We start from the raw sequence: 22,931 nt of genomic DNA on the forward strand, positions 1-22,931 counted from the left end.
GGTTGTCCGATGCACACAGCAGTCTGCTGTGTGTCTCTGTGACTACCAACGATGGTTGTCCGATGCTTACAGCAGTCTGCTGTGTGTCTCTGTGACTATCAACGATGGTTGTCCGATGCTTACAGCAGTCTGCTGTGTGTCTCTGTGAAAAGCAACGACGGTTGTCCGATGCACACAGCAGTCTGCTGTGTGTCTCTGTGACTATCAACGATGGTTGTCCGATGCTTACAGCAGTCTGCTGTGTGTCTCTGTGAAAAGCAACGACGGTTGTCCGATGCACACAGCAGCCTGCTGTGTGTCTCTGTGACTATCAACGATGGTTGTCCGATGCTTACAGCAGTCTGCTGTGTGTCTCTGTGACTACCAACGATGGTTGTCCGATGCTTACAGCAGTCTGCTGTGTGTCTCTGTGACTACCAACGATGGTTGTCCGATGCACACAGCAGTCTGCTGTGTGTCTCTGTGACTACCAACGATGGTTGTCCGATGCTTACAGCAGTCTGCTGTGTGTCTCTGTGACTACCAACGATGGTTGTCCGATGCACACAGCAGTCTGCTGTGTGTCTCTGTGACTATCAACGATGGTTGTCCGATGCTTACAGCAGTCTGCTGTGTGTCTCTGTGAAAAGCAACGATGGTTGTCCGATGCACACAGCAGTCTGCTGTGTGTCTCTGTGACTACCAACGATGGTTGTCCGATGCACACAGCAGTCTGCTGTGTGTCTCTGTGACTATCAACGATGGTTGTCCGATGCTTACAGCAGTCTGCTGTGTGTCTCTGTGACTACCAACGATGGTTGTCCGATGCACACAGCAGTCTGCTGTGTGTCTCTGTGACTATCAACGATGGTTGTCCGATGCTTACAGCAGTCTGCTGTGTGTCTCTGTGAAAAGCAACGATGGTTGTCCGATGCACACAGCAGTCTGCTGTGTGTCTCTGTGACTACCAACGATGGTTGTCCGATGCACACAGCAGTCTGCTGTGTGTCTCTGTGACTATCAACGATGGTTGTCCGATGCTTACAGCAGTCTGCTGTGTGTCTCTGTGACTACCAACGATGGTTGTCCGATGCTTACAGCAGTCTGCTGTGTGTCTCTGTGAAAAGCAACGACGGTTGTCCGATGCACACAGCAGTCTGCTGTGTGTCTCTGTGACTACCAACGATGGTTGTCCGATGCACACAGCAGTCTGCTGTGTGTCTCTGTGACTATCAACGATGGTTGTCCGATGCTTACAGCAGTCTGCTGTGTGTCTCTGTGACTACCAACGATGGTTGTCCGATGCTTACAGCAGTCTGCTGTGTGTCTCTGTGAAAAGCAACGACGGTTGTCCGATGCACACAGCAGTCTGCTGTGTGTCTCTGTGACTATCAACGATGGTTGTCCGATGCTTACAGCAGTCTGCTGTGTGTCTCTATGAAAGGCAACTGTCTCTCGCAAGTCTCTTTCTTTCTCTCTCTACTTTACCCTCCTTTCCCTCTTCCCTCCTCCCAAAGACTTAAAATAAAACAAACAACCAGATCCTAAGCATGTGTTTATTCATTTAAAATATTACATATATACCTAAGTCCTTACCTGCATCATACGCAATTAAATACAATTAAATTCACTCACAATTACATCAGAAAACGTAAACAGAGAGTTGGTGAACACAAAACAATCTGTCCGGGAGCCTTAAACCTACGTAGTAATCGACGATTACAAATGAAAAATGAAATGAAAACAAATGAAACAAATCAAGAGTGCCCTGCTCAGTAGGCCTCCCCCTCCTCAAACTCCTCCTCGTAGCCCCTGTTGCCCCCGTTCGAGCGCTCTCTGTCTCTCTCTCGCTCACGGTCGCCGTCCTTCTCTGGCCGATACTTTTGCTCCTCTTCCTCCTCATATTTGACGTTCGCTTGATCGTATGGCTGAGTCGAGTAGCCACTATAGTCGTAATCTAAAAAAGAAGAAGAAGAAGACTTAGAAAAGGAGAAGTATAAATAAAAAACAAGGACAACTGACCATCAACAGGCTCCTCCTTGATCCGCACTTCACCGCCCTCATCGGTCTTAATGTACTCCAGCTTCTCCCCCTTCTCCCTCTCTCGTCTCTCTCTGCGCTCCCTCTTCCTCTGCTCTCTATCCTTGTCGCGCGACCTGCTCCTCCTCCTCTTCCTGTCTCTCTCGCGATCCCTATCGCGGTCCTTCTCTCTCGGTTTTCCCTCCTCGTCCTCGTCTTTGATCTTCTCTTTGCTGCGCCGCCTCTTTTCTCTGCGCGCGGACCTCGAGCGGCTCCTGCGCCGCCTCTCGCGCGACCTCGACCGTCTGCGCTCGAAGTTTCGCTCCCTGTCGCGGTTCCTGCCGCCCCCACCGCCTCCTCCTCCGCCGCCCCCGCCCCCTCTTTCGCCCCCACCCTCGTTGTTGGCGAGGCCTCGTTCCTCTCGCTCGCGCTCGAGTCGGTAGCGCTCGCGCTCTCTCTCGTTGTCCTCGCGGCCCGAGTGTTTGATGTTGACGTCTGCGCCGCCGCGGCGGGTGCCGCCCAGTCCCCCTCCTGGAATTTCGACGTTTGTTTTTGAAACGAGAAATCGAACTTTCCCGCCTCAAAATAGCTCTGATGATCCCAATGCATTTTTTTTTTGAGAACCTCAATTTTGAGCTATTACTCAAAATTTGTCCATGATTTCTTTAGAACTAGATAGAGGGAACCCTGATGATGGTTCTGATATGCGAAACGTACCGGTGCCATAAAAACATAATGAATTAGAGCAAGTCTGAAAAACCCCTGTTCGCTCGCCATTTTACACCAAGTACTTCAACTTCTCCGGAGGATAACTCAAAAACCGTTTGAGGGATCTTAGAGGGGTTTTCCCTCAAAGTTGAGGCACTTCCTATCAAACGTTTTCATATATGAACGACTTTTGAGGCTCAAAGGGTTTTTGAGTTATAGTCACTTTTACATGTCAATGTCCAAAAACAATAAAATTTGGGATATTTAAATGAAATATCCTTCATTACTTGCAGACATTTTTAAGTATAACTCACATAGTGCTCAATAAATACTGATTATTCTTTTACAGTCAAGTACATGGATCGTTGAGGATGAACTGGAGGCACGAAACGTCTTTATACCTCAAAAACTTAATTAATTAGAGCAAATTTCCTAAACTCCTGTTTGCTAGCAATTTTACATCAAACACTTCAACTTCTCTTAAGAATAACTCAAGAACCATTCAAGGAATCTTAAAGCGATTTTCACCCAAAGTTGAGGCACTCTCTACCAAACATTTCAATATATGAACAACTTGTGAGGCTCAAAGGGTCTTAGAGTTATAGTCACTTTTACATCTCAATGTCTAAAACCAGTCAAACTTGAGGTATTTAAATGACATAAAGGTAGATACATTTCTTTCACTACTTGCGGCATTTTTGATTATAACTCAAAAAGTCCTCAATAAATCCTAATAATTTTTCATAATGAAATGGAGGGAGCACTGAGGACGGATTGGAAGCCCGAAACGTCTTGATACCTCAAAAACTGAATTAATTAGAGCAAGTTTCCTAAACCCCTGTTTGCTAGCAACTTTACACTAATCGTTTCAAGTTCTCTGAAAGATAACTCAAAAACGCCTCAAACTTTATGCGTGATTCCTTCAGAATTAGATAGAGGGATCCCTAAGGATGTATATGATATGCGAAACGTCCCAGTGCCTTAAAAACTTGAAGAATTAGAGCAACTTTTGTAAACCCTTGTTTGCTACCAATTTTACACTTCAACTTCTCTGCAAAATGACTCAAAAACGCCTCAAAATTCGTCCATGATTTCTTCAGATTTAGATAGAGGGAATTCTAAGGAAGATTTTGATATGCAAAACGTCCTGATACCTTAAAAGGTTAATTAATTAGAGCAAATTTGCCAAACCCCTGTTCCCTTGCAATTTTACTCTTAAACTTCTCTGGAGGATAATTCGAAAACCGTTTGAGGGATTTTAGAGGGATTTCCACTCAAAGTTGAGACGCTTCCTTTCAAACATTTTCATATATGAACAACTTTTGAGACTCCAGGGGTTTTGAACATATAGTCACTTTTACACGTCAATGTCCGAAACTAATCAAATTTGGGATATTCTTTGATTACTTTCAAACATTTTTGGGTACAACTCAAAAAGTACTCAATAAATCATAATAATTCTTTTACATTCAAATTGAGGCGTCATTGAGGACAAATTGGAGCCACGAAACGTCTTCATATGTTTAAAACTCAATTAATTAAAGCACACCTGTTTACTAGCAATTTCACACCAAGCACTTCTCTTCAACTTCTCTTGAGGGTAACTCAACAACCGTTTGAGGGATCTTAAAAGGGTTTTCACTCGAAGTTGAGGCACTTTCTACCAAACATTTTCATATACGAACAACTTTTGAGGCTCAAAGGGTTTTGGAGTTATGGTCACTTTTACATGCCGATGTCCAAAACCAATCAGACTTGATGTAAGAGGACCTCACTTTATTTGGTCACTTTTTAAGAAAAACAGTTCTAACAAACGTTGTGAGGCTTAAAGAGGCCTGTCATCTGTGCAAAGTATTTCAACTCTTTAACTGGGACCGTTCTTCAGAAATTCCGGAAAAGGGGATTTTCCTACTACTTCAATTTTCTCGAAAACTATGGGGAAAATCAGGATTCTTCCTTATGCATTTGTTTCCCCATAAGGGGGCCTAGAAAAGAGCTAAAACACCGTTTTGCCCTAAACTCAATAATAAAGGAGCTATGGGGGTTTTTGGAAAAAATTACACAACAACATTTTGTTTTATTTCCTAGCAGGCTCTAGGGGCAAAAAGGGACTTACCTAATCTACGTGGTAACCATCCCTTGACGGTCCTGGCCCGTTCCACGTCGACCAGCACCCGCTTCCCGTCGATTTTCTTACCGTCGGCGTGTTTGTATGCGGCTGAAAGGTAACGCGTAAAAGTCAAGAAATTCGCATTAAAACACGCTTTTTTTTTCGATACATGTGGCAACCCTATAAGAGAAATTTGGTGGGGGAATGTCCTAGAGAACTGAGCGGGGTTGCCACATAGAAAGAGTTTGTTAACAACCCCTCCCAATGGAAATTAAAAAAAAAAAACAAAACAACCCCCTAGGAAGTTAAATGGGCCTTAAAGGCTGCACCCCTGAGCTGATTTATTAATTTTAAATAGGTATAAGTAAAATATACCTACCGAATAGTTACTTACGTCCGAGCAACAACGACAAAAATTACTCACTAAAAGTCTCGTGTTTTTTTTTTGTATTTGCGTTATTTGACGTTGATTAACTTTTTTGTGTTTTTTTCGCACTAAAACTTCGGGTCACGGTGGCTCCTGATCTGAATTTATTACCTGGTGCGCACAATTACTTACTTACTCGAAAAAGCGCAAAATAACCCAATCCCAATATAAGGGGCTTGTACTAATTAGTAAGTAGGGCATTTGACAACATCCCTATATAACATTTAAATGACGGTCGCCATCTTGGACCATTACAATGACGTTTTTAAATGTAAAGTTTGATATCCTCCTCCCCCTCCCCAGAGAGGGCGTGCCTTAAGCTACATCTTTTGAGGTAACAATAACAGTTTTGTAATTCACACTAAATTGGTGGACGCCATCTTGGAAATTATGACTGTCTATTGACGTTACAATGACAGTATTAAATTACAAAGTTGAAATGGCATTTTGTACTTAAATAAGTAAAGTCCAGTTCAGAGATCTATTAGAATCTTTGATGTGTCGCAGATGCCGCACTAACTAGTCCGTGCGCCTATGTCATATTAATTGTTGCATGATATATATGTTTAAATGGCAAAATTTTATAATTGTGTGTTTTTTTTATTTGTGTTTGTGGATTTCTTTTGGTATTATACCTAAAGACCTTAAAATGTTTCGACCCTGGAAAAATAGGCAGGAAAATTTGGCAAATGAAGAGGAAAGTGTTTGTGCGGGCTTATGGAGACCGTGGGTGTACAAGAAAGACAATAACATCTGTGATAAAAACAATAAGAGTGATCTGGACAGTGATTTAGACTTACATAGTTCTGATAGTTCATTTTCTTGTATTGAGGAAGCAAAAAGAAGCAAGGGAAGTAGCCCAAGTAACATTTTTCCAAGCAGTTGGTTTTTAAAGTTGCCTTTTAGTCGCACCAAGGTTCTGCAATAGTCATTGGCTTGCTTGACGGAACTATTTAGGTTACATTTTGTGCTAATAGGAACTAGGAACTTTAGGTAAATTAAAAATCTAATTAGTTCTAGTCAAGTATCAACAAAAACGTTGTTATGGCCATAAACGAGGGCTTGATGGTTTTGAGATAATAAGGTTTTGGAGAGGTTGTTAAATAAAAAAAATAAAAATAAAAAAAATAAAGAATTAATTTTTTTTATAATTAATTATTAACAATTTATTATTTTAATATTGCTTTAATTATACTTGGATTAAATGAAATTTGAATGGAGGGATGGGGAATAACAGGAAGGAAAAAGGAGAGTAAAGATATGGGGAGTGAGGGTTAGAAAGTGGGTACAAGGGAACCAATGGAAGGAGGGAGACTTACTATAGGCTATGAAGACAGCTCAGGGGATCTTCTCAAAGGGAAGCCGACTAGCACTAACCACTTTGGTAGAGTGGCGTGGATTCAACAAGAGATCAATAAAATATAAGCGCCACCTGTTTTATTCCAGATGGATAAGAAAATCCCGACGACCAAGAAAACAGGAAATTACTAAAAGCACTATAGGACCTGTAAACCTGAAAGAAAATCTCACAAGGAAGAACAGACAGTTTTAAGTGAATCTATATTAAAAGAAAAATTAATAATCAAACTTATTCTAAGAACAAGTTATGTTGCCCCTCCTAAATATAGTATTTATATCAAAACTAAAATCTTATATTATGTTGTTTGGGGCTAAAAGTTCGCATGAGTACTTTCGAAATAGGCCTATTTATCCAGTTTACAAGATCTATACGGTCTATTTCAATAAAATAACTAACATGTACCTAGTTATTATGAAACTTCTCAAAACAATGGTGTGGTAGTAAAATCTAATGATGAGAGTGGTAACAATGTAACTTTGAGGTTAGTATTTAATCTAGTATACTACAGTAAAGCTAATGAATGTTGACAGGACTTTGGTTTACTGGTTAGGTTGTTTTACTGACTGCATGGTTCACTAAACGTCACAAACATTAATCAAACCTGGCTCCAAAAGGGCTGCATGATTGCGGTGGGGGACCTGGGTGGATCGGTTTAACAGTGAATGTCAATGTAGATGTTGTGGACGTTATTGGAGTAGATGAGTGGAGATTTCTAACTCTTATAATCGTGGATAAAGACCATACAATGGAATTGGCCTTTTCTCAGGAACACAAAACTGGACACTTAAACAAAGAACCTTGAAAAAGTTGGGATTTAACTACACCACTTATAATCCTGCACTATTGCAGTATGGCATTTAGTATCCACAAACTAAAATACCCAAAAGGTGAGTTTTCAACTTTTCATTGGAGTAAAATCGGCAAAAATACCAAGAAACAACCTTCTTCAAAGGCTTGTTCTTCAAGACTCCCAGAGGTCAAAGATTTTCGCGCCAGAAATGGTTTTAGTAGGGATATAGGAGAATGAGCTGGGATCTTATTGGCTAGGATATGACTTCTGACATTAGTGAAATCAAAACAATTAAAAAAAAATTAATGTTATGATTAATAATTTGAGTTTCATCATAAGGGTTGAAAATTATTGATATCAAAAATAGAATTAATACTGAAATGATAACTGTTTATTTTATTAATTTTAGCACCAGAATAACTTAGAAATTGCCTCTTAAAGTTCTATAATCGAGCTATGCTTTCGCTAACATTTTAGATTCATTTTATTTTCTTATTCTTTATGTATCTGACGAAAATAAACTGTAACAAGGTTATATTTCAGCATTAATTTGGCAATCAAAATTCCAATATAGAACGATTTTAGCATTAAAATTACCTATTCAGAACCATATGGTCTTGAATCAATTGCCTAACTATTTTGCACTTTATACGGCCTATTCCGGAAAATATAGCATTTTTTAACACCTAAAGGACTTGCTAAAAGTCATATGGATAATAAGATAACTTTATGGGATAAGGTTTAACCAACTAGTCACAATAAAACACAGTTTGCGGACGGTCGCGACTATTAAATCCTACGTCATTTATTCTTAGAATACAGGGATGTCTTGGCACAAAATTGTAAGAAGTGGTAATTTTAAAAGAAAAGTAAAGCGAAATTTCCAACGAATTACAACTGGTCAGATAAATATGACAAATAAAATATTGACAATATAAATAATGCCAATAGATCCTACTAAATGCCTAAAAGCCATTTATTGAAATTCGACCAGACTTTGCCAGCTAATTGGTTATTACAAGTGGCCTATAGGTCCTGGAAGATGCTAGTTAGACCTGTTTTAGCTTTTTTTTAAACTCACTGGCATTTTTTAAGCCTTTTGTCCTACGACATAGCTTTTGATACTTACTTAAGTTATTATAGCAGCTTAAATTCGTCCATTTTTATAAGCTATTCAAATACAGGCAAAAATAATGTAATATGTAATCAATTTAGATAATATATAAAGACACTGGAGCATTTAAGTACATATTATCACTAAAGCATCTCAGAAATAAAAATATATTAATTTTTTATTTTTTTATTGGCACTGAATAATGTTTAATTTGTAAGAAATCAAAGGCGCGCGTGTTTTACAGTTAAATTACACCCAACTTTTTCAAGAAACTGGTGTGCGCAATGAAAATCGGTCATCTATTCCAGTATAATATATTTTTTTCTAAAATAAAGTCATACTTACTGAAAATGTCGCCATTGCTTTTTATTTTGGCGTTGTCTTATTTTTACCCTGGCTGTATCATATGAGGCGTATAGAATCAAACCCCGCTAACTCCACTTTTGTCCAAAAATGATATTTTGATTTAATTTCACAGCTAATTTGCCAATGAATCTGGTCGTGTGAATCTTAACTTTCAAAACACGCTAAAAGAGGTCTAAAATATGGCAAAAACATCGCGTTTATTTTTAAAACCCGCTAACACCCTGCACATGTTACAATCAAATCCCGCCAACTCCATTTTGACCAATGACGTTGCTCTATTAGATACGAGCACATGTTTATGTATCATTGCATCAGTTGATGTTTAGATTTCTATCGTGCAGGATCTGAGTTATTGCTTTTAGTGATTTTTATAAATAAGTTTTAAATATAAATATGGATGAGTATAATAAACCCGTACAAAAATGTACACCGAACAAAGCCCGAAAATGTTTAGTAAACAAATCCAACCGAAAATCAGAAAAGCAAAAGATTGAGAGGTAAGTCCTATTGTGTAATTTTGGTAAAAATGTGTTTCTAAGTGTATTTTTATATACTCAAGTCAGGATCTTTTTGCAAGTAAGCGTTTTTTTGTCGAAAATCTAAACTAGGACATTTTTTAAAATTGTTAATTGCTACTTTGATAACTACAATTAGGGGAAACATCTTGTCGGACTTGCATTGTCTTATTTATTTATTGTAACACGACGTTTCGGTTGGTAAGTATCTCCAACCGTTATCAAGTGTAAACTGGTATTGTAAAGTTTACACTTGATAACGGTTGGAGATACTTACCAACCGAAACGTCGTGTTACAATAAATAAATAAGACAATGCAAGTCCGACAAGATGTTTTCACTGTACCATTGTCTACCACCTTCAAATACAATTAGGGGCACATTAAAATTTGTTAAAATAAGAATGTATAAGTTTAATTTTGTATAATTTGTAAGTAAAATGAAAAGCCGGTTCGTTGTAATCTCAATAATATGTCACTTTCAACTTATTTTTAGATACAAGCCTAAAAGACCACCGGGTGTCCCAAGCTGTAATCATGCAACGTTTGCAAACCTGCGTTTCTGAGTATACTGGATATTAATAAAGATAGAGTTTATGGAGTTTTAAAAAGACATTTTGAAAGTGGGCAAATGGCACATGAAAACCGGGGTGGAGATCATAAAAGCAAGAAATATCAATGTAGGCGAGAGACAATTCAGTTCTTTTTGGAATCTTTCAAATGTCAGGATTCACATTATTGCAGGTCAAAGAGTTCTTGTCGTGTATATTTGCCGTCAGAACTAAACATCAGAAAACTGTACCAGATGTATTCAAATTCAGCACTTGACAATGTCAGTGTTAAAGAATCATTTTTTAGACGTGAATTTTGTACAAAATATAACATTGGCTTCGGTTCTCCGAGGACTGATGTATGTTCCACATGCATTCAGATAAGTGAAAAAATAAAGCTGGCGAGAGATGATCCTCCTAGAAAAGCTACACTGATGGCTGAAAAAACAGTGCATAAACTTAAGGCACGAGCTTTTTTTGCATTACTAAAGGAAGAAAAGCCTGAAATGATAACATTATCATTTGACTGCCAAAAGAATTTGCCAGTTCCAAAACTTCCAGACCAACAGGCATATTTTTCAAAGCAATATAACTTCTACAATTTTACTATTGTCTGTGGTAGTTCCAAGACCACGTTAACTTCAGAAAACGTGTTTTGTTATTGTTGGAATGAAACTGTTCGGCCGAAAAGCTCTAATGAAATTGCTAGTGCTGTTTTCCATCGGCTCATAAACATGAATTTGGAGGGTAAAACGCACATTAGACTTTTTGCTGATGGTTGTGGTGGCCAAAACAAAAACACCACCATGATGGGAATGTGTTCAAATTGGCTGGAATGTTATGCGCCACCAAATATTAAGAAACTTGAGATAATTTTTCCTGTAGTTGGACACAGTTTTATACCACCCGACAGGGTGTTTGGAAATATCGAGAAAGCTATAAGAAAAAAAAAGAGATAATTACGACCCCACAGCAATATATTGAACACATAAGACAATATGCCACAGTATTAAAAATGGGTGACGATGTCCCTGTTTTGGATTGGAAGAAGGAATCCCAAAATATACTAAAGCCACCTGGAGCATGGCACTTTAAATTTAATCCTTCGAAACGGTTTAAAATAACTCTTGACAAAAATCGAATTACGAAAGTTCAAGGTGAAGTAAACTACAGAACTGAATTAGGCAATCCTAGAAGTGTTACGAAGAAAAATAAGCAAATCAAATCAATGAATCCTCAACAACTTCCTGTGAACGTTCCTGTCAAACAAGATAAAATTATAGCAGTAAGTAAATTATTAGAATCATACTATGGCGAAAACTGGAGGCTTAACGAGGATTTTGATTTTTTCGTAAATATTGAACTTCGCCAACCAGATCAAGCTGATGCTAATGAAGAGCTTCCAGATTTGCAGTGCGAACCAGTTGAAGAGCTGGGATCTCTGTCTATTTAAAAAATGTGTTCTAAAAGAATTTGTGTTTTATTCAAAATGTTTCCGTTAAAATTTATAGAATTACAATTTCTGTTAATTAAAATAAACATGATTTAAGACATACTACGTTTTTATTTTTATAGTGAAGTAAGTTAAAAAAGTAACTAAAGAAGCTCTACCTATTTGCTGCGTATTTCGGACCCTGAATCAGAATCAAAAGCCGCTAACTCCAAACAAAAACCTAAATATTTAGCCTAAAACTTAGAGCCATGGTGGATTTTTTACCAATACTTAGATATTTTTATATAGAAAATTTAAATTAAAAATATTTGGCAATCAAATATCAAAAAATAATCTAGCTAACGGTTTTTCTCAATTCCTGTAAAATTTTGCATTTTGGAGTTAGCGGGGTTTGATTCTATACGCCTCATATTTAAAACTAAAAGGTCAGATTTTTATACTTTGGTGTCTCTGAAATACCATATTTAAAACTAAATGGCAAAATGTTAATACTTCAATATGTATCTGAAATGCCAAAAGCCGGCAAACAGGCCAAACTATATAACCACCTAAAAGTCTAAAAGGACTTTGCTAAAGGGTTGTGAACAGGTAGGTTTCTTCTACTTTCAGGTTCTACACAGGTTACTTTTAGGCATCTTCGGGTTCGATAAAGCTAATTTCTATTAGCTACATAGGTTCTGTGATATGCGATCTGGTTTCAAATTGGCCAGGGCCTATTGGCAACGACAACCTCTTTAAGGCTGGGCCTTTTTTTACTACAGGAGGTTATGCGGGCTAATAAATAACGTTGTTCGTGCTTAATGGCATAAACAGGTTCTAGGAGTTATTTATAACCTTTTTAGAACCTAAATTGTTACTTGGGAGAAGCTACAGAGGAAATCAAGCAGTTTTTAAAGAACAAATTTATCTAAGTATCTATAACAATCTAAGGAATGATCCTCAATTCACAAATGATTGTAGTGCTTTGCAAAAAACAGCGTTTTTAACAGGGGTTCCCTATAGTACAATATGCCTGTAAAAAAAAGGATTAAAGACAGAATAAAAAGGAAAAATGCAGGACAATCAAAGGTGTGTATTCTAAATATAAAAACAATGAGGTTCTGACCATAGAGACATCTTATCGGCAAGGGACAAACATTTCTCAGTCTCAACCTTGCGGAGATACCTGATAAAACTTGGATTTAAGCTTAAGATGGTTAACAAAAGAGCTGCTCTAATGGAATTGACAGGTGGTGTATAGAATATTTGAGGAAAATTTAAAAAATTTGGGAGAAAGACAGATCCATATATTATTTAGCCGAAACATGATGTGATACATTTATGATTGATGTATGATTTCCATTCTCTGGGAAAAAAGTCTCTTTTTTTGCCATAGTAAGAAAACCATATTTTTATTAATAAAACAAGTTTGTTTTTCACAGCTTACTGCCCCTGTTTGTCCTTCAGTGACACAATAAAGACTGCTTCTTCCAAAAAAATCCTTATTTTATTTTGATTTTGCCTCATGGCTATTATTAACTGGTTCAAAGTCAAAGTCAAAAGATACTTTATTTGCTAAGTTTACAAACTTGTGCTAAAAGCTTCCTAATCCTAGAATTTATAATACAAGTATTTACTTGGTTATACAGGATACAGGACAAAAACAGAATACAGAATCGATTTTGATTCTACATAGAAGCATATTTTATATAATCAAAGAAAAAACCAAAAAAGAAGAAAAGAAAATTCTTCAAGCACTGGATTGTTTCAAGGACCTCAGTGGCATCTACAGGGTGGAAAAAGAATGATTGGTTGATAGCATTCCAATTAAGATACTGCAATGGATCGCCGTCACTGGGAACTGCTTCCAGTAACTTCTCAGCAATATTAGAAAAATAGTCATTGAAATCATCGGGCCCCAAGTCCGATTCAACCAACCGCCGACATTCGTTAATGATTAACCAACTTTCCTTCTGTCTGTTACCAGACGAATCTAAGCGCTCATTGTAAAACAGTTCCTGTCTGACTTTTATCAGATTCTTGAGTTTAGTTGTGGGATGGGATCGAAGGAATAAAAACAAACGTCACTTTATGTACTGGCCAACGTTTCGCAATAATTTTATTGCTTCATCAGGGCCCTAAGGTAACAAAAAAGACACAATAAAAAAGGATTATTATATATAAACAAAATTTAACTTTTTGGGAAATAAAAAAATTACACAACAAAAAAAAATGATAAAATTGCTTACATAACTATTTTATCATTTTTTTTTTGTTGTGTAATTTTTTTATTTCAAATCTAAGATTTTGTTGTTTTTTTTTTTTTGTTTTTCTGTTTGTTTCTTTTTTGGTGGTATCAACATAACCCCAAAAAGTTAAATTTTGTTTATATATAATAATCCTTTTTTATTGTGTCTTTTTTGTTACCTTAGGGCCCTGATGAAGCAATAAAATAATTGCGAAACGTTGGCCAGTACATAAAGTGACGTTTGTTTTTATTCCTTCGATCCCATCCAACAACTAAACTCAAGAATTCAAACCTATAGGATCGCAACTAGAATTTATTGAAGATTTTATCAGATGCCTATGTGGTGCTACCTTTATGTAAACTATTTAGTATTAACAAATATAACCCAACGTCAAATCTAGGTCGCAACACTGATGTAGGTTAATAGATCAAGACCAATTAATATTATTGTTAACGAAATGTAATGTATTTTCTATCTGATCAATATAGTCGATTCTAAACCTGAGACGAGTCAACTTTCTTACATGGCGATCCTGCCAGTCCCGTAAAATGAAAAAAAAAATTAATTTTTTTTCTTTACCTAAAAGTAACGCGCTATTTCGGTAGAAAAGTGAGAATCCCTATTTTTTAAACTTCGTAAATATGGGAAAATCCGTTTCGAAGGAAAGTGACGTTACAAGTACGGGAGTGGTTAACTCGAACTTTATCGTTGAGGAAGATAAAATGAGCGTCCCTAATGACATCCGCATCGTACTGTACATCATAGCCGTGTGCGTAATAATACTGACTGTCCTCAATGTGCGAAAAATGTACCGAAGGAGTTTGAAACGAGATATAGGCAGAAGCATATATCTGAGGGCACTACAGGGACAAAGGACGTCTACGGAGGACGCCTAAAGCTTACAGCCAGATGTGTAAGAACGAGAATTTAAAAATATATAAGCAGGCGATATCTGGTATGTACCAATATTTGTTTTGTCAACCTTTTGGATCTCGGTTTCTGGGCACAAACTGTTATGGCAGTTTCCACGCAGTTTCCCATTTACTTCCGAGGAATAATAAACGGTAGTATTTTACCAAGTCGCTGACACAAGGACAATTTAATAGTTTCAAAAAAGGTGTAAACGTTAGATTCTATGAGGACATTCACTTAAATGACATTGCAAAGGATTTTAAAGTATACTATTTAGTTTAGCAGAGGTCAGTTTTTTTTTTCTCTTAGACAGGCACATATTAGATTAGAGTAGTATTTCGTTACAGGCGTCAAACGACCATATTTTATATGCATTTTTTTTAAATTAACATCAAAGAGATAATATACTATTTATTTTATGGGATAGGATCTTATTACTACCGAGTAGTGTTAGTGATATGGTAAATAATAGGTAGCTATTTATTTTCGTATAGAGTAACTAATTAAATTAACATATTTTAGGCTAATGTTAACGAAACAATATAGTTATTTATTTAATTTAAATTAAACATATGGGTTAATTCGAATGAATGAATTTTTAATATAAGACAGAGCAGAATTATTTAAGATTAAATTTTGTCTATGTCAACCGTAAAATTAAGTTTTGAGGACGTTTATGCCAAGCTATCAAACTTGAAAGATGATATTATAAAGGAATCAAAAAGAGTATTAAAGTCACAGGTGCCCAAATCAGAAAATGTCAGAAACCAGGTCAGGGATAGTTTATTAACATTATATAACGAATTTGTACAAACAGTAGCAGGAATTTATCCAAATTTAAACGAAAATCAATATAACTCTATTAAACCTATTTTTAACACTTCCCGAGATAGAGTTGTTAGATCGTACCAAGTTCTCGCTGTTGATTACAAGGTCCCTATATCGATAGTAAAGGTAATAGACCCCCAAATAAAGGACGAGCTAGTTGAAATAGATCTAACAGACGAAATTACTGACATTAACAATCAACAAACAGATACAGTGACGAACCAGACACAAAATTTGATCACTAAAATGCCTATGAACACGATGGAGTTTTTTAATCTCGCTAGCAAAATCTTGCCTGGCGAATTTGACGGTTCGGGAGATAAGCTAACCTCATTTCTTGATGCGTTAACACTGCTTAAAGCAAATGTTGAAACGCATGAGGTAAATGCTGTGGCTTATGTCAAAACCAAACTGATTGGTAAGGCAAGAGATTTGGTAGGGGACAGCGACACATTGGATCTAATTCATGCGAAAATAAAAAATTCTATAAAACTGGAAAGTTCGCAGTCCGTGTCATCAAAACTTTTAGGGTTAAAGCAACGCCATGACGATGAGAAATACCTCTCTGAAATAGAGGGACTGGCTCAAAAGCTTAAAAGGGCGTATATAGGCGAAGGAGTTCCGGAGCAAGTCGCAGAGGCTTATACAACCAATACAACGGTCAAAGCTCTAAGCACCAATGCAGCGTCGGAAAAAGTAAAAATTATCATGGAAGCCGGAAACTTCCAAACCACGCAAGAAGCTCTGGCGAAATTTGTGAATTGCAGCGCTGATAACCCGGCATCCCCCGGCGCATCAGTATTTTACACAAACAGACAAAACTTTAGGGGTAGATCAAGGAATAATTTTCCTAGAAGAGGCCACTACGATCAAAGACCCCCACACAGGCCGAATACCATGCAAAACGACCCCAATACATACCAACACAGTCAGTATGAGAGACATTACAACCAACGAAGGGGTAATAGCGGCTACAATAGTCGACCCAGCTACTTTAGACGGCCAAATAGGTATATTAGAGCGATGGATACGGGGAGTGACCATCAGGAAAACTCACAGGAACCCCAACAAGGTCCTTTGGGGCACTCCTAAAAATTTATAGTATGGACCTAGCACTATCAAATTTTGTAGCAGTCCAAACAGCAATGACAGGATATCAAACAGTTACCTTGCTGGTTGATACTGGAGCGGACGTTTCTATTTTCACAACTCTATCAAATCGTTGATAGGTCTAACATTTGCAAAATAAAAGGCGTGACTGAAGGCTACACAAACTCTATTGGAACTACAAAAACAAATATTTTTATACAAGACTGTACTTTTACCAGCATGTTTCATATTGTAAGCCACGATTTTCCAATTCCAGCCGACGGAATTTTAGGGCGAGATTTTATCACAAAATACCAATGTCTACTGGACTATAGTAATTGGACCATGATGGTAAAAAGCGGAAGAGGCGATATTTTCATACCAATTTTAAATAGTCCGGAGGAAGATGTTTTAATAATACCACCTAGGTGCGAAGTGGTAAGAAAACTAAACTCGCTAAAAAATCTTAAAACCGACGCAGTCATTGTAAATAAAGAGATCGCTTCAGGAGTTTTTGTCGCCGGATCTATAGTGTCCAGTCAGAGTACATTAATGATTCTTGGACAGATTGGGACAAGTATATTAAATATTTTTCATTTTGCTTTAATACAACCCCAGGAGTTTTGCATGATTATACGCCTTTTGAGCTAGTTTTTGGAAGAAATCCTGAGTTTACTTCTGACTTGACAAACAATATTGACCCAATTTACAATATTGATGCCTTTTATCAAGAAGTTCGTCATAAACTTCAAATTTCTTTACAGCGAGCGAGAGATTTTGTAATCAGAGCGAAAGATAAGCGCAAGTTAGAGTACGATAGAACTTCTCAAAGCCTTAGTCTGCACCCAGGTGACTTTGTAGTCATTAAAAAAGAAAATCGGACGAAGTTTGATCCTTGGTTTAACGGCCCTTTTGTAGTTATAAGTACAAGTGGGGTAAATTGTAAAGTGAAAAGTGAAAAAGGGAAAGTTTACTGTGCATAAAAACAGAGTACACAAATACTGTGCTAGTGAAAATTGACGTATTATGTATGTATATAAATCTAATGTCGCGACAAATTAAACAGAATTAGTATAGTAATATTATATGTTGACATATACTCACACATTGTAAATAACTTATTCGCAAACATTATTTTATAAAAGTATTTATCGTAGTAGTGTGACGTATAAGTGTAAGGATAATTATGGTAATAGTGATAATAATTTGTAAATATTTTAAGAGTAAGTCTTTATAGTAAAAAAAAAAAAAAAAAAAAAAGTGGGTAGGATAGACTAATAATTACGGTATTTCACAAAGCAACACAGCTTTCTCAAAATACGGGCAAATATTTTATTTAAAACGAATGTCTTTTATCTTTGCCCAAAATAAAAGCCATTCTTTTAAAAGGGGAAAGATGTGGTGCTACCTTTATGTAAACTATTTAGTATCAACAAATATAACCCTAGGTCGCAACACTGATGTAGGTTAATAGATCAAGACCAATTAATATTATTGTTAACGAAATGTATATGTATTTTCTATCTGATCAATATAGTCGATTCTAAACCTGAGACGAGTCAACTTTCTTACACCTATAAATTTTCCAATAATCCTGAAAATAAGACCTGATGAATTGATTGTCAATAGATTTGCGAAGTCTTGCTAAGAATCGCAAATTTTGGGCAGATGTTTTTAGTCCCGGCGCCGTGATCCATGGTTTTCGTCTCTTGGATTTAAGTCCAACCAAGGGAAAGCAGATATTTATTTTATCACGTAATGTATAATAAAAGGAAGAAAATGGTTGTGGAGCAGCCCGAATTGTATTCCAGTTAACAGACGAAATGGATTGAAAAAATAAATTCAAATTGTTCCCACTAAATCAATCAGGAAGTTTTAAAACCTAGAAAACTGGTTTGTATTGTATAAGATATTGCACATTCTGAAATTTGCAATCTTAGGTACTATTTAAAAAATAATTTTCTTAAAAAGCATTTTTTCTGCTAAAATACCGTATTTATTAACTCTACCCTTACCCCCCCACCCACCCCACACATCTTACCGGTAAGAAATTGTTTTCAAAAGTCATTGTTTTCCATAATAATATGCATGAATAACAACTGGTTTTGTCATTAATATCTAATCTAATAACGCAGTTTGTTTATTTAAATTTGATATAATTATATACATATATGTATATTAATACATATTTGATACATAAACAGTGCGATTTCATTGGATATGGATGAAAAACAGTGATTTTTCAAAAGAATTTCTTACTGGGCAAATGTTTGGGGTGGGTGGGGGGGTAAGGGTTGTGTTGATGAAAAACAATGTTTTTGCAGAAACTACATATTCAATATTTAAATTAATACCACCATTTTATTTAAATTTGATATAATTTTATATACAAAATATTTAATATAAAAACAGAGTTATTAGATTGGATAATATGGATGAAAAACAGTGATTTTTCAGAAGAATTTCATTAAACATGTTATGATAATAAAGCATATTTCAATCGATCAAATACTAGAACAAATACACATCAACATCTAATAATAATTAATACCCATCCCTCATTTTAGTCTCCACAACCATTTTCTTCCTTTTATTATACATTACGTGATGAAATAAATATCTGCTTTCCCTCGGTTAGACTTAAATCCAAGAGATGAAAACCATGGATCACGGCGCCGGGACTAAAAACATCTGCCCAAAATTTGCGATGCTTAGCAAGACTTCGCAAATCTATTGACAATCAATTCATCGGACCCTTTTCTGGAGTATAAACACTGAACTAAAAAGTGAGTTTGAACATGAACCTCAAAAGCAAATTCCATATCGAAGGTGCCACTCGATAATCGCGAAGTATCGAGTGGCAGATCTGGCGATGGAGAAATTAAGACTGGTGGCAATAACCCTTAGGGCGTAGCAGCCTGATGAGACTTTCCTACATACATTCACAATATGGTCTTCAAATTTTAAGAACTTGTCTATGGAAAGACCCAAAAACTTACTGAACGGTGGCATGGTGATGGCTTCATTATTTTAACATATATCATTTGTATTACATTTAAAATTAAGGATATTTGTTTTGGAAACATTAAATGTCAAAAAAATTGCATCACACCAGTCTTTTATTTTTAACAAATCTGCACATATATTGGCCTCCATTTGAGAAACATCAGAGTCGTGCCAGAGGATGGTGTTATCATCGGCAAACAATGTAAATTTGCCAGTTACCTGCAGTTGTCGCAGATCGTTCACATAAATGAGAAAAAGTAAAGGACCAAGTACTGATCCTTGCGGAACACCCACATTTATATTAAGTTCCTTAGAGATACCACCATTAAATTTGACATCCTGGACACGATTGGATAAGTAGGAACGAAACCACTCAAATGCAGTTCCTCTGAAACCATAGAGCTCCAGTTTCATCAGAAGCACTATGTGACTCACGCAATCAAATGCCTTGGACAACTCACAGAATACCGCTGCTGCAACTTCACCAACATTCAGTCGGTTGTACAGGTGCTCTAGAAAGCTAAACTGCTGAAGACTCAATAGGCCAAACCTATTTAAAAATGAAACCATCCTCATCGCCACCCTTGTAAAGAGGAACAATCATTGCTCTTTTTAAGCACTCTGGGAAAACTCCAGACGTAAATGAAAAGTTAATTGACCCGGCCAAGACTTGCAAAGCAACAAGAGGTAAAGCAGAAAATATTTTAAGAAAAAGCCTGATGAACTCTTATTCTTAATATTAACCATTAACTGTTTAAGCTCTTCTACACTTGTGGGGGCAAAAAAGAAAGATTCGGCTACTACCACATTGCTGAGATAGCTCCTGGGATCTATTTTTTGTGAGAGATTGGCTGCAAGGTTACTAGCAATATCACAGTAGAAGGAATTGAGGACATTGGAATCTAAGGTACTTGGAATAACCAAGACATTATTTTTGCCCCTTAGCTCATTTAAAATCTTCCAAGACTCTTTTGCTCTGTTGGAGGAATTATTTATCCTCCTTTGAAAGTAGGTCCACTTAGCCATTTTGATTGAGTTTCTGTAAATCTTGCGGTATCTGTTATAATAATTTTAAAATGTTGCATTGTTCATAGCGTATTTCCTAATGTAAAAAAGGGAGCGCATATTTTTCCCAGATACTCGTAAACCCTTAGTATACCAAGGTTTTCTATTTCGTTTCTTAATATTGACAACAGGAAAAGCAGTGTTAAAATTGTTTAATGCTATTTGATGAAAGCTTTGCAGTGGGTTAACAGTAGTCAGTAGTCAATACATTATTCCAACTTGACACATTGCAAAGCAAAGAGCCTTGACTTGTTACTAAAGGGACTGATGGCGCTAAAAACTAAATTTATTAAATCTTATATTTAAATTAAATATTATCTTGCTACCAACTATCCTGAATTTCTAACTTAATAAAACTAAACCCAAAAATCCCGAATAATAAAGTTTTAAATACAAATAAATTTTAAGGCTGGACCTGTGCCACTTTTCACGCTCGAGTGGCTGTGACTAAGGTCAGGCGTTTAACAAAATAGTACATGGGCGCATGTAGTCAAATTTTACGAATCAAATGTATAAGTTCTTAAAAAAATGCTTAAAACATTTATTTATTTAATGAAATGATTAAATATTACTTTATGACTCTTTCCACATAAAATTTTGCGATTTAAACATGCATGTCATGTGACAATACAAGCAACACCTGCACACGGACTATTTGCGGTACATCAAAGATTCTAATAGATCTCTGAACTGAACTATTTAAAATATTCAAAGTTCATATTTTTTGAAAAAAGTAAAAATTGACACATTGTAACACACAAATGTGTGTATATTGTGTGAGTCCAAGATCCCCTTAAAAAAAAAAAAAAAAAGGGGGGAGGAGGGCTTAGGGTATATTTTGATGTAAAAGTGACAATTCCAACAAGTAAAATGATGCCATCATTTTTTTTTAAACTCTCAATATTCAATGAGTAAAAAAATAAAATTCTTTTAAAGGCTGAAAGTTCACCACCCTGTATACCCACCTCTCTAAGTGACTTCCATCGGCCATTTTCAAAAGTAGAAACTGTCATTGTCATGTCAAGAGATGCTTTTGGTTACTACATACATACTTTACTTACCCAAATTTTAAAAAATGTAAGGAGAGGGGGGATTTTTATGAGGTCTATAATAGGTTGATTAAAACAGGGTAAAAAATCCCTAAATACACCCAAAAAAAAACTACGTCAAATGCCCCACTAATGGACTATTAAATTGAATAATAATTAATACAAGCCTAATAAAAATAAAAAAATTATTTAAAAAAAAAATTGATACCCACCATATTACCTTGATTAAAAATCTAACCTAATTTTAATTAATTAGTTAATTAATTATCTAAATCTTATTGGGGCGAAAAAATTCAAGAAAAAAGTGAACATTTGTATGCAGGGCTCTTACCACACATACAAACCTATATAGCCAGCAAAAAGAGGTGATCAGGTAGCTGCTTGAAGCATTCTATATAAAACGAGAGAGAAAAAAACAGGTGAGTTTTGCTGGCTACATAAATGCACGAGACAAGCATAAGCATGCATAAATATCATCCCTCTGTCTGATATTTATGCATAGGTATCACTATACTGTTGCTACTGGAATACTCACAATGCATGTCCCTTTCATGTTCATACTCAATAAAAGCATACCCTCTCGGTTTACCGTTAACATTATTATGGATAAGCACAATCTGGAAAGCAAGATCATTAACATTTATAAAAAATATTTAAAAAGAATTAAACCTACTTTCTTTATTGGGCCGTAAATCTCAAACTCTCTTCTCAGTTTTGACTCTGATGTGTCATAGTTCTAAAATAAAAAGGAGTTTATTTTTCAAAAGTTTCCAAAAAAACTAGAGAGGAAACATACGATTCTAGCAACAAAAAGGGTCTTAAAAGGGTCCCCAGTAATGTTCGTGGCAGTAGCAGGATCCCATAAGGCGATCTGCTGCTCCAGCTTATAAGCCACCTGCTCGGCTCTTTCCCTCCTTCGCCTCTCTAGCCTTTCCTCCTTAGTTTCTATCCGGGTAGGCGGAGGAGTGTCTTTGGGGTCCTAAAGTTTAGAATTACAAGCAAAAAAAGTACCGAAAACCTTCTCATAGAGACTGAGCAACTGGGATGTTCCAAGAAAAACATGAAAACTTACCTCAAATTCAGACAGGAACGCCCCAACCCCCTGATATCCCCTTGTTTTCTTCTCGTGGGGAAGTTTGGCCACAGGGGCCAAGTAAGGGATGGGATCTCTGGGGGCGAACAACGCCAACAAGTTCGGCGGTAGAAATTGCGTCATTTTCACTCCGCGAGTTGTTTATTAAACGTTACGCGAGTCGCACAGTGAGTTTTTAACGAAAAACTCGCTAAAATCGGGCCGAAACCATTAAAAAGCGTGTGTTTCTTGTTGTCGACGACGACGTGAAAGGTAAGCAAAGATGGCGTCA

At 36.5% G+C, this 22,931-nt stretch overlaps 1 protein-coding gene across 1 annotated transcript; it reads right to left on the reverse strand.

Moving 5' to 3' along the window:
- Positions 1-1,517: 1,517 nt before the first annotated feature.
- On the reverse strand, positions 1,518-22,931 carry LOC126747174 (U1 small nuclear ribonucleoprotein 70 kDa-like). Its single transcript, XM_050455676.1, has 7 exons — positions 22,640-22,931; positions 22,364-22,546; positions 22,241-22,303; positions 22,103-22,184; positions 4,823-4,924; positions 2,002-2,529; positions 1,518-1,936 (listed from the first exon to the last, which is right to left on the reverse strand). The coding sequence occupies exons 1-7, from the start codon at positions 22,781-22,783 to the stop codon at positions 1,752-1,754; spliced, it is 1,287 nt and encodes a 428-aa protein (XP_050311633.1). The 5' UTR covers positions 22,784-22,931; the 3' UTR covers positions 1,518-1,751.

The sequence above is a fragment of the Anthonomus grandis genome, chromosome 19 (genome assembly GCF_022605725.1).
Source record: "Anthonomus grandis grandis chromosome 19, icAntGran1.3, whole genome shotgun sequence".
In the NCBI taxonomy this organism is placed as follows: domain Eukaryota; kingdom Metazoa; phylum Arthropoda; class Insecta; order Coleoptera; family Curculionidae; genus Anthonomus; species Anthonomus grandis.

Excerpts from the sequence above, each read along its gene's own strand:
- LOC126747174 (XM_050455676.1), bottom strand. The coding sequence starts at position 22,783 with ATGACGCAATTTCTACCGCCGAACTTGTTGGCGTTGTTCGCCCCCAGA. Across the intron at positions 22,185-22,240 it reads TTTACGGCCCAATAAAGAAA|ATTGTGCTTATCCATAATAA; the intron begins GTAGGTTTAATT and ends CTTGCTTTCCAG. Across the intron at positions 2,530-4,822 it reads ATGGTTACCACGTAGATTAG|GAGGGGGACTGGGCGGCACC; the intron begins GTAAGTCCCTTT and ends TCGAAATTCCAG.